The sequence below is a fragment of the Cnephaeus nilssonii genome (assembly GCF_951640355.1).
Source record: "Cnephaeus nilssonii genome assembly, chromosome: 13".
NCBI classification, from domain to species: Eukaryota; Metazoa; Chordata; class Mammalia; order Chiroptera; family Vespertilionidae; genus Cnephaeus; species Cnephaeus nilssonii.
Window position 1 is genome coordinate 83114071 of NC_137084.1, and position 11854 is coordinate 83125924.

The 11854-nt window shown below is 66.5% G+C and overlaps 1 protein-coding gene across 1 annotated transcript in view; it reads right to left on the reverse strand.

The window, feature by feature from the left end:
* Positions 1-9994, reverse strand: part of NECTIN1 (nectin cell adhesion molecule 1) — a 70116-nt gene extending 60122 nt beyond the window's left edge. The window contains exon 1 of the mRNA XM_079787783.1: positions 9123-9994. Within this exon, the coding sequence (XP_079643909.1) occupies positions 9123-9201 (79 nt within the window). The 5' untranslated portion in view covers positions 9202-9994. The remainder of the gene's footprint in view (positions 1-9122) is intronic.
* Between the last annotated feature and the right edge of the window lie 1860 nt (positions 9995-11854).

The window sequence follows — 11854 nt, forward strand, 5'->3', positions numbered from 1 at the left end:
TGGATAATCCAGAGCAGCAGCGGGTCCGGAGGAACGCCTCTCCGGCTTCCAAACAGATCAGATGACTGTGCAGCGAGCTGCCCTCCTAACGAAGCTGGAGTCTGTGAGGCCTGAGCCACGGGGGACCCGCAGGGCCCTCCGAGTCCCCGCTCGTGCTCGTGACACTGGGCGCGGCTCTGATTGCTCTGCTCCTGGGACAGGCCCTGGGCCCAGCTGTGCCCGTGCCGCCCGGGCGGGGACAGCCCGGTCCTTTCCTTCTGAGACCAAAGCAGCGCACAGGCCAACGCCGAGTCCTGTCCCTGCCCCGTCCCCAGCGAGGAACCCCTCCTTGCCGCCGTTTGGGATTCGGGGTGAGGACAGGAGAGACGAAACCCTCCAAGCTTAGGACAGGCCCGGCACAGTGCACCTGGCTGACCATGGGCCCCTCTGGGGTCTGGGCAGCCGGGAACGCCTGCTGGGCAGCTCCGGGCAGACTCTGCCAGACAGGCCACCTACACGGCCCGGCTCCCCGTGCCGCGTGGGAGGACCCCAAATGGCACCGTGATGCCGAAGGCTCGGGGATGAAAGTGATCATATGAGGACACCTCCTCCAGCAGCCCCAGCACTGCTCCAGGCACAGGGCGAACCAGGGCTCACGGACGCTCTGTGCTCGGGAGGCATCCGCAGGCACAGGGACGACGCTGGCTGCCGAGGAGCTGAGCGCTCCGGGCCGGCCGGCCGCGCAGGCTGTCTGCAGCGCCAGGGGAGCAGGCGGGTCAGAGATAAGGAGCCACGGGGCGGTGACACAGGGCGGCAGCCCCTGGAGGCAAGGTCTGGTGTGGCTCAGGCTCAGGAGCTGTCCGCCCACCGCCCACCCACGCGTGGCCAGGGTCTGAGCGAGGACAGGGAGCCTGGCTTTCCAGACGGAATCCTGGCTCTGCACTGACCCGGCGTTAGCCTACCCGCTGCGGGAGAGAGCTGGGGTCCCTGGCTTTTCCACTGCAAGAAGGGGGAGCACAGGGGTCCTCCCAGGGAAACGGTTAGGGAAGTGAAATGAGCTGTTGTATGCGTCTGAGTGACCAAGAACTCTGGGTAAAAGTTTTCTGTTCTTTAAAAAAAACGTATTTTTTTTTATTGATTCCAGAGAGGAAGGGAGAGGGAGAGAGAAACATCGATGATGAGAGAGAATCATTGATCGGCTGCCTCCTGCACGCCCCCACTGGGGATCGAGCCCGCAACCCGGGCCTGTGCCCTGACCGGGAATTGAACCCTGACCTCCTGGTCCATAGGTCGACGCTCAGCCCTGAGCCACGCCGGTAAGTTTGTTCTTATAATCACCAACTGTCCAATAAGCAAGCGCGTAGCCACCTAGCATGCACTCCCAGCCCAGGACAGGCCGCCGCGCCGGCCCTGCGGACCGAGCCCTGTCATGGCGGCCCTTTGGGAGCTGTCCCACGGAGGAGTCCGTCCCAGGCCCAGCGAGCTCCACAGCGAGACGCAGAACTCCTGGCGCCCGGTGCTGCGGCTGAGAGGAGAGGTCACCCAGCCGGGCTCACAGGCTTCAGGCCAGCAGCGGCTTTGGCCTCAGCACGGGGATGTGAGAGCTGCGGGGAGGGGTGCTGCGGGGAGGCGTGGGCACTGAGGCGGGAAGCAGGGCCGCAGAGGGGTGGCCGTGGGCCTGGCCGTGTGGCGAGGGCAGTGGAGGTGAGCCAGGGAGGGGCAGCGACACTCCTGAGGCTGAGTGTGTCGCAGGTGAGCGCACCCAAGCAGCAAGGTGGGCAGAGCGGGCGGAGAGCCAGGGGCCGGCGCAGTGAGCCCAGGCCGCTGCCGCCACCGCCCCCCCCCCCCCCCCGCCCAGCGGGAGCCTCAAGGGGCAGCCAGGCTTGATTCGGAGGTGCCTTCTCGACCTCCTTTGCCCTGGCAGCTCACAGCAGCTGCCCACAGACCCTAGGAGTGAGGGAGGGGTGCCTGGGGTGCTGGCCAGGGACCAGAGAATGGGGTTCCGGGAGGCAGCCTCGCCAGCCCACATGGGGCTCCACTCCAGACCACGGCCTCACGGGGCCAGTACAGGCCTCTGGCCCCTCTCTCCCGGCAGGGCCAGGCTCAGGCCGCAGACTGGCGCTCCCGTCTCTGCTGACTCACGTGGTGCCAAGCTGGGGCTGGGCTGTGCGACCCTCAGGGACAGACCGAGTCCCCCATGTGCGCCACGAGCCCGTTACTCAGACGGGGAACACGCTTCCTGAGACGGGCTCTCAGAAGGGCGAGCTTTGCTATGCTCTCGCCTCACTTTTTTTCTGGTTATTCCTCACCGAGGATATTTTCCTATTGGTTTTTAGGGAGAGCAGAAGGAAGGGAGACACAGAGAGAGAGAAACATTGATGTGAGAGGCACATCGATTGGTTATCTCCCGCACACATTCTGGCCTGGGCCGGGGAGGAGCCTGCAACCGAGGTACATGCCCTTGACCAGAATCGAACCTGGGACCCTTCGGTCCACGGGCCGACACTCTAACCACCGAGCCAAACCGGCCAGGGCTCTTGCCTCATTTTCTCATGGCGACACCCGTGAGCCGGGTGCAGGCATGTGGATCGCAGGGGAAGACAGACAAACGGGGCGGGGAGGACGCAGCGGGGAGGAGGTTAGGACCCGCTGAGAAGGAGGAACCCGAGGCTCCGTCGGTGCTGCGGCGCCCTGCACCTCCGGACGGCGAGCTCCAGGAAGCTCAGCCAAGGCTCCCAGCTGGGGAGACCGTCCATAGGGGAGGGAAGGTGCCCCCCAGGAGGTCCAGGCCCCGGGCCTGAGGCCCTCAGGCAGGGGCGGCCGTGCTGGCTCCCAGGCCCGGGGCTCCTCCAAGGAATGGGACCTGCCGAGCTTCGGGGCGGGCTCCTTCCAGAGAAGGCACACTCCCAGGCCCTGGCCCGTGGAGCCGTGTCCCGGTCGCCTCAGGCAGGAGCAGAGCTCGGGCTCTGAGTGGACAGAGGAGTCCGGGCTTCTAGGTCTGGAAGCTCCAATTCCGGGAGCGAGGAGGGCGCGGGACTCCATGGAAGTCCATGGTCACACTCTCTACGGGGCCCTCGTGCCCGCGGCCCCTGGCCTGCTCTGCCGCCCGGGCTGTGCCCGCAGCTGCGTCCCAGTGGAGCCGCCAGCCACCAGCCGCGGAACTGACGTCCTCTAATGAGAGCCGGGCCGAGGGGCAGGGCAGCCTTTATTGTCTGTGGCTTGGTAACGAGACTCCTCATAAACCGGGAATAAAACTGGGGTCTGCACAGAACGGAGCGGGTGGGGGTGGCCCAGGAGAGGGGGCTGACTCCACCTGCCACATCTTTCTCCTCTCCCCTCTCTCCACTCCCCCCCCTCCCGCCGCCCCCGCGTCCGTGCTTTCTGGGCACTGTTCTACTGGTCTCTGCCCAGCGCCAGGCTCACACCCCGCCTGGGCCTGCCATGCCCTGGACTCTGTGCCCACACTTCAGGGGCCCTGTCTCTGCCTCAGGCCGATCCCAGGGACACCCTCCTCTTGGCCCCTCTGTTGTTGGGCGGCTTGTATTCTGCGAGCCTGGGATGTGGGCCCCACAGTCAGCTCTGGCTGGGTCCCCCTCCAACCATGTCCTCAATTGACCCCCTTTTCTCCCAGGAGCTGCCATGCTCCGGCTTGTGTGTGTGTGTGTGGGGGGGGGGGGGGGGGGGTGGGGGGGCAGGGAGCTGGTGGAGCAAGAGGCAGGTCACTGGGTAGGCTGCACCCGGCCGGGCCCGCCTCCTCAGAGGTGTCTGTCCCCCGGCCCTCCCGGCCCTCGGCTTCGAGGTCTGGGGCAGGAAGGCCGCACCACATGTGGCCGCTCGGGTGAGACCGTCAGCAAACGACGGCTGTGGCCTCACCGTCCTCCTCTGTGAAATGGGAGGACGAGCCCTCTCCCAGGGCCACCCAGAGGCTCGGCATGTCTGTTCTTGGCGAAAGCGCCATCTGCAACAGGGGCGCGGAGAGGCTTTCTCAGGGCGCGGCGGTGCCGAGGAGCCCTGCCTGGTGGGGCTGCACCTGCCCACCGAATGCCGGCACCAGGCACTGCTGGAGAGGGCTCCTGTGGCCACTCTCCCCAAAATGGGGCGCTGGAGGGGAGGCAGGGGCTGGTCCCAGGCCCCCTGCCAGTCCAGGCTGCTGCCACGGCGAGCACTCCAGATGGTCAGCGGTGCCCAGCAGGCCGCAGCCCGGGAGAGGTGGGTGCTGGGGAGAGCCCCTGGGGGTGCAGAACAAAGGCTGCACAGCACCCGGTGCCCATGCAATACCAGCCACCTGGCCGCAGCCTCCACCATAACTCCCGGGGGGGGGGGGGGCAGGGGCGGGCTCCCTGCTCAAAGCAGCTCCCGGCTGGAGAGGGGAGGGAGGGGCCGTGGGCAGGCCGCGGAGTTGCTCTGCCCCACTGCCTGATGCAGCGGGGGCGGGACACGCGGGGGACAGGCCGGGAACAGGGGCAGCCGCCACTCACACTCATTCATCACATGCCTGGTTCTGTGCTAGCACGTTCCATACATTACTGTTATCTAGTCTTCACAAACCTCTTTTGAAATCGACATTAATGGAAACCCATTTTACAGATGGGAATACTGAGGTCTACAAAGTGACTTAACCAAGTCCACTCAGCTAGCAATTGGCAGAGCTGGAATTCAAATCCAGTGCACCGGGCCCCAGCTGGCTGTCTCACTGTGCCAGGCAGCCACCTGGGGGAATCTGCAGGTCGCAGGGAGGGGAACAGAGCTACCTGCTGCTCCCTTTGGACGAGGGCCTCGGGCCACTGCTGCTCTGCCCTGGATGGCTATGGAAGGCACAGACGCCAGAAGCCCCTGAGAATGCATACCCTTGGCTCCCTCCCCTGCTGCAGGACAAACTGTGGGGTCACCCGTTCCCTGGAGAGCCTCCAGCCTGCTGTGCTGTCGGGAAGTCTCTTGGGTCTCCCTGCCACTGAGCTCCTGCTTCCTTGTGGAACGGCTCCGGGGTGATGTTGGGTAAGACATGCTTTCTCCCATGTTCCCCCTTTTGCATCTCCCAACTCCAAACAGCACAACAGCACCCGAGCTTAAAGAGTTACTGGGCCCGGGGTGCTCTCTCCAGCGCAGGGCGCTTCCTTTGCAAGATGATCCCTGCTCAGATCTCAAGTTACCTCCTGCCCCAGCCAGCCCATCTGCTGCCGCCCCGCAGCCTGGTCTCTGAGGGGTGGGCACCATGGCGGGAAACAGTTGCAGCTGAACTTCCGACAGGGTGCTGGGCTCCCGGACAGCCCTCCTCCCACTCCCCGCCCCTCATTCCCACTTCCCTTTCCTACAAGGGGCGCCACTGTCCGCTGCATGGACTGGGGAGGCCTCGGCACATGCTGGACACACAGACGGTTCTGCAGGGCTGGTCAGGGGGACCAAAGCCTAATGCACCCCCTTCTCAGACGCCCAGAGGGCACCACCTTTCCCCTGAGGGTGCCTCTCTCCAAGTATCCGTGCAGGAAGCCAAGGTGCTAAGTTAGTAGCTGAAAACCTGTCTCTGAGGGCCCTCCCCAGCACGCAGGATCCCGAGAGCCAGGCGAGCCCGCGGAGGCTGAGAAGAGAAGACCGTCTCCAGGGAAGCACCTTCCACGAGGACACAGGCAGCCGCCCGCCCTCCCGTCTACAGCCAAGGGCAGAGCACAAGGAGGAAGCCGCACCCAGGCCTGCTGCCCCTCCAGGACCTGGCAGCCCGTGGAGGGAGGAAACAGGGGTGGGGGGAGCTGCCTCGGGCACATCCCTGTCTCCTCCCAGGGTCACCCTTGCTGAGCCGACAGGAACACAGACATCGCCACTGAGGCTCAGTCACTCACTGACCCCGCGTTGGGAAGACGGGCGGTCTGTTCTATGAGGGTGTATACTTGACTTGTGACCCTGTCGCATGGGGACCCGCAGAGAGCAGTGCATACAGTCCTGTCCCCGGCCCCGGGGCCACACGCAGGGAATGTGGAGAGCCCACACAAGTGCCCAAAGCCCGCACTCTGCACTCTGCACTGTGGTGACGGTGTGGTGACATCACAACTACACCCACAGCCGGCTGCCGTGCGTCCTAGCCGGCACACACTAACGTCCGAGTTAAAAAAGTCAGAACAGGTGAACCTGCACATGCCCTCTCCCAGGTGGGAGCCGTTCAATTGACCAGATTAACCAGGAAAGACACTCAGGAACAACCGAAGGGACACGGACACCTCCCTCGGGTGTTCTCTGTCTGTGATGAACAATGAACACTCGTCAGCTGCTGGACAATGGCAGTATCAGACACCGCAGCTGGGGCTCACCCTCGGCCCCGCCGGCCCCTGACTTGGCCATCACACCAGGCTCTGGCCCGTGGGGCCAGCCTGCTGGCACACACCTGGGTCAGACAGTGGCCGCGGGCAGCACTGAGAAACGGGGAGAGGAAAGGGAGCCGACACCCCGACACCCCGCATTTCAAAGGAGCCCCAGGACAGCGTGCTCTGCCCAGCTGCGGAGAAGGGGCGGGCTGTGGCCAGAAGGCCTTCCGAGGGTATGCATGACACCTGGGCAGTGTTTCCTTCCAGACAAAAGGGTTGGGAGCCAATTAGGGCGGGCGCGGTCCAGGTGGGACACCAACGCTGCACCTGCTCCGAGCGGCGCTCTGCCTCCTCCGGCTCCCGGCTCCCGGCTCCCTCTTTGGGTGGAGCCGCCTGCTCCACTGGCTCTCCTGTGGGGAGACTGCCCTCAGTCGGTGGACTGCACCCCCCACTCCCCCCCCTCCCGCCCCCGCCTGGCAAAGTCTGGCCCGTTGCAAATGTACTTTGGTGTTGACACTCCAGTGGCCAGATTGGGGATGTTTTGAAGTCAGGGACCAACCCTCCACCAGCGGCTCCCTGAGCCCCTCCCCCTCAGGAGGCTCCTCTCCTCGCTCCTCCAGGTTCAGGAGACCCCAGGAAAGAGGACCCGGGGCTGCTGGGGCCCCTGAGAGAAGCAGCAGCAGGCAGTCAGGGCTGGGTGTGATGGAGGGGGGCGGAGGGGGCCACGTCGGGGCTGGCCAGCCGCAGTCCAAGTGTCAGGCGGGCCCTGCACGTCCACACCGCCCGCCCCGGGGCCAGGGCCCAGGCCCTGCACGTCCACACCGCCTGCCCCGGGGCCAGGGCCCAGGCACGGGTGCAGGAGCGGTTGAGTCCAGGCACTTCGCAGCCGTAACAATGACAACCAAGCCCGGAGCCCACAAGCTCAATAAGCACTTTTCTGGCCCCGGTCCTTCTCTGCGTCCCACCCTCCATCTGGATTCTTGGTGTGTGTGTGTGGGGGGGAGTGTCCTTGCTCAAACCTGTGACACTGTCCCCTCTCTGCTCCTCCTTCCAGAGTTGGGTGGATCAGGGCAGGCCTCCAAGCCCCCAAAGCAGGAATTACCCACTAGGCACCCCAAGTCTGGGGGAAGAAATAACCAAAGGAGGGGAGCATGGGGGTGAATTGCTCCCCTCCCCTTATGGGACCCAAGGTTAGGGTAGCCCCTAGTGTGCCAGACCCACTGGGGCCCCGGGGTCTGCCTGTGGCTCTCCTGGGGCGGGTCTCCAGGTGGGCGATATGGGTGAAGGGTGTCCAGAAGCCCACACCCCAGGGTCAGAATTTCCTGGCTGCGCCCAAGGAGGCTCAGTGTGAGAAAAGACCCCTCACTCCCTCCAAAGCGGGGGTGGGGTGGGGGGTGATGGGGGCTTCATCAAGCCCCTGAATGGGCAGACACCTCTATGTCCAGGGATTTCCCCTCCCCCCACCTAGCAGGGAGCACCCCAGGCCCAGGAGTGGGGGCACCCGCCTCCACAAGTGCCTTAGGTACCACTGGCCACTCCCGGAGATGTGTGAGGCTCGGGCAGGGAGCTGGCGGCGGTCGAGGCACAGACAGGAATGGCGGCGGGTTCCTGCCTTCCCGGGGGGCACCCCAGCCCCGAAGTCGGCGGCCAGGCTGGGCCCTGGAAACCAACTGCCCGGCGAGTCCTCTGCGCTCGGGAATCGCGCCTCGGTGGCGGTCAGCGGCGCCCGCGATCTCAACGCCGGCCCCCGGGAGCGGATCTCTACTCCGACCCCTTCTGCCACCCTCAGGCCACGGCCACGTGCTCCAGCCCAACCTGCCCCCCGCCCCCTGCCCCCTGCAGCCACAGCGGGGGGTCAGGTTTCCTCCTGGGGAACCCCACCCACCAGCGCTGGAGTCCCAGCCGCCGGGGGAGGCGCGCAGCTTCCCCAGGGACGCGAAGGGTTAAGTCCAGGCGCGGGGACTCGGCGGGATTAGCCTCCGAAACGCATTTTCCAGTCCATTCCCAGCACTGAGCGCCCGGCGGTCCCGGCCTCCGCCCCCGTCCGCCCCGGCCTCCGCGTCCTCCCCGCTGGCGGGGCGCCGCAGGCCACCCCGGGGCGAGCTTCCGGTGAACTCCTCGGCCGCCCGCCCGCCGGCAATTCGAGGAAGGGCACCCCGGGGAAAGTGGGTCACGCGGCCACCTGGCCGGCACGAAGCCGGGCGGCCCCCTCGGGGGAGAGCCCCCCAAACTGGGAGCGGAGCCCCGAGGGGAAGCGCAGCCCCGCCGTGGCCGGGAGAGGGACCGCAGGTGGGGCCTGTGTCGGTGCCGCAGTCCCGGCTCCACGCGCCCGCCGTGGCGCGACGCGGTGCGGGAGGCGCCGGAGCGCCCGGCACAGCCAGGCAAAGGGGCTCCACAAAGAGAGGCAGCCCCTGCCGCCTCCCCGCCTGCGGCCCACCAGCTTGGGGACAGACAGACGGACGCCTCGTCCGCGGGGCTGGGTCTCCGTCCGGAGAGGCGATCACGGCGGCTATTTTGCATTTATGTAACAAGCAGTGTTTCAAACCGCCTCCCAGCTGAGAGCTGGGCATTAATAAATAGGACGCGATTACATATTATTTCTGTGGAAAACTGGGCGGGCTGAGCGCTCTCTTGCTGCACAGACATTTGCATCCCACCAGCCGCCTTCCGGTCCGGCTGCCGGGTCTCCCCGTCCACCCCCGCCGCGCCCCCTCTGCCCTCCCCGTCCCTAAACCCTGACCCAACTTTCCTGGTTCCTTTCACTCCCTACAACCCAGACGCGCCCGCCATCCAGCTCCCAGCGCTGGGAGGCATTGAATGGGGGAAAATTAATAAGAAGGCAGAGCTCACCTGGGAGGAAGAAGGCGGCCAAGCCGAGAGCGAGTCCCCACCAGTGTCCAGCCTCGTCCGCAAGCCCCCGCGGAGCCATCGGGGCCCGGAGGTCCGGCGAGGAGTGCGCTCCTCGCCCCAGAAACCGGCCGAAAGACGAAGGCGATCAGGGCCAGCCGGCGCGCTCCGGGGATCCAGGTCCGCCGCGGAGGTGGCCGGGGGCGGGCGCGCGGGGTGCGCTCGGCGCGGCGCAATCCAGGCCTCAGCCGCCCGCAGCTCAGAGGCTCGGCAGATGCCCGCCGCCAGTTGCACGAGTCATGCCCCTCTCCTCGCTCTCCGCCCCGCGCCGGTCCCGCCCTCTCCTTCCACGCAGAGCTCAGGAGAAGGGACCCACCCCCGGCTCGGCGCGGCGGCCCAGCTGCTCCGCTGCGCGGGTTCCGGGCCCGGCGCGCTCACGCCCTCCCGCTCGGCTCCAGCTTGCAGGCGTCCAGGGCCGGCGTCCTCCGGGGCCCTGTGGTGGTGGGGCGTGGGCCCAGGCGGCGGGTGGGCGTGCGCGGGCTCAGGCCCAGGCGGTGGGCGCGCGGCGCGGCGGCCGGTTGCCCGGGTGGCTCGGGGGAGGAGGGGGGGCGATCTGCGCGCCGACAGCCAGCCAGGTGCGCGCTCCGCCGGCCGCGATCCGCACAATGTGGAGCTGCCCGGGCGCCGAGGGAGCCGCGCGCCTCCTCTCGCTCTTTCTTTCCTCGCCAGCGCCGGCCTCTCCCCGCTCGGCCGTGATGTCAGGGGGGAGGGGTTAGCGTTAACCCTCCCGGCGCCGCGCCGGCCTCCGCGCGGCTGCTCCCACCTTCCGGCTGCGGGCAGAGGCGGATCCCAGGGGGGGCCGGGGTCCCGCTCGGGCCCACTGGCTCCGGAGATGCCCCCGCCGCCGCCTGCAGCCCGGGAGAGGGCGGGGGACCCGCTCAGCCGCGGGAAAGGCGGGCAGTGACCCCTGGCGGCCGGCGTCGGGGAAGCGCTGTGCCGCGGGGTGGAGTTAGCCGGGGCCGGGTGCGGGGTGGCAGCCTCGGAAAACTGGGTCTATTCATGTCCCCGCGGAACGGGCTCCCCCAGGTCCTCCGCTCCAGTCCTGGCCCCACTTTACATCTGGGGAAACAAAGGCCCCGAAGGGTAAGACGACTTGCCCAGGGCACAGGGCACAGCGTGGCGGATCTCTGGGACTGGAACCCAGGGCCAGAGCCCCTGCACCGCCCGGACGCCCGGACGCCCGATGGAGAGGCCGCCTAGCAGGACCCGCTGGGAGCTGTGGGGAAGTGGGGGGGGGGGGGGGGCGCGGTAGATGGTGAGATGGGGCCACGGAGGTTTCTGGTCTTTTCTAATCCCCGCTCCCTTCAGGGGTTCCTTCTCTAAAAACTGCGCCCGCGCCTCCCCAGATAGAGCGTTGCGTGGGGGTTCCCTCTGCGGGCACCGTCGTTGTGCTTCGCGGGGACCCATCCCGCCGGTGTCTGGGCGGGCGCTCCTGCCTCGCTCACCACATCCGGGTGGGGTGGGCTTCCTGCCAAGGTGGCCAGCCCTCCGGGTCCTTGGCAGCCCCAAGCCTACTCTCCTTCTCGCTGGACCTCCCATTCTCTCTCCCAGCAGGAGACAGACAGACAGACAGACAGACAGACAGGGCTTCCCAGGAAGAGGAACCTAGTTTTCCCCGGACGCTGGGCCAGAGGATGCCTCCTGTGTCCATTGCTGCCCTCTGCCCGCAGGCAGGAACACGGGGGGTGGGGGGGGTGGGGGTGGCTGTGCTTCCTAAATGGAAACTCTCATTTCCCCAAGGAGACAGAGCAGGGGGTGGGCAGGAGGGTGCCGCTGTTCCCCGCCCCCCCCCCCCCCCCCCCTCAGACCTGGCCCTGGAGTGTCTGGGGTTCCGTCTGAAACCATTTAAATATATTTTTATTGATGTCAGAGAGGAAGGGAGAGGGAGAGAGAGAAACATCAATGATGAGAGAGAATCATTGATGGGCTGCCTCCTGCACGCCTCACACTAGGGATCCAGCCCATAACCCGGGCCTGTGCCCTGACCGGGAATCGAACTGTGACCTCCTGGCTCACAGGTCCACACTCAGCCCCTGAGCCACGCCGGCCGGGCTGGCTGAAGCCATTTAGTTTGGCACTTGAGCACCTGCATCACCTTGACCCAATGCGACCCACGTTCTTGTTAGCAAGCACTGCGCAGGCTTGCCGATGCAAGGCATGCCATTGTCCTAAAGGCACCCAGGCCCTGGGGGCGTGGGAAGACAGACACAGTGGTGTGTGTGCTTCCAGATGGCACAGGATTTGCTGGGTCTCAGAGGAAGTGCCCAGCTCCGCAGGGAGGTGGGGGCCCCACAGGGCTGAGTCAGTCACCATCAGACGGCATGGCCCGCAGGGAGGCACTGAGGCGGACCGGAGGCAGCTGGGTCAGCACGCAGCGGTGCAGAGGCCAGCAAATGGCTGAGGCCTGAGCGAGGCCCCACGTGGTTGGCTGCAGCCTGAGCCTGCCTTGGGCATGCAGAGCCATGAGTACCAGGGTTACCCTGGGAGGGTTACCCTGGGCAATGCCTCGTCAGGACCTGTGCCCAGCCTGGCAGCTGGCACCTCCCATGGCTCTCCATGGGCTCCCGGGCCAGGCTGCGTGTGTCCGTGCTGTGGTCTCGGACTCTGCCTGGCATGTTGTAGAGTGAATAGAGGGGCTGGAGGGGCCCTTCCAGATGCGCCCTGTCTGTTCACGT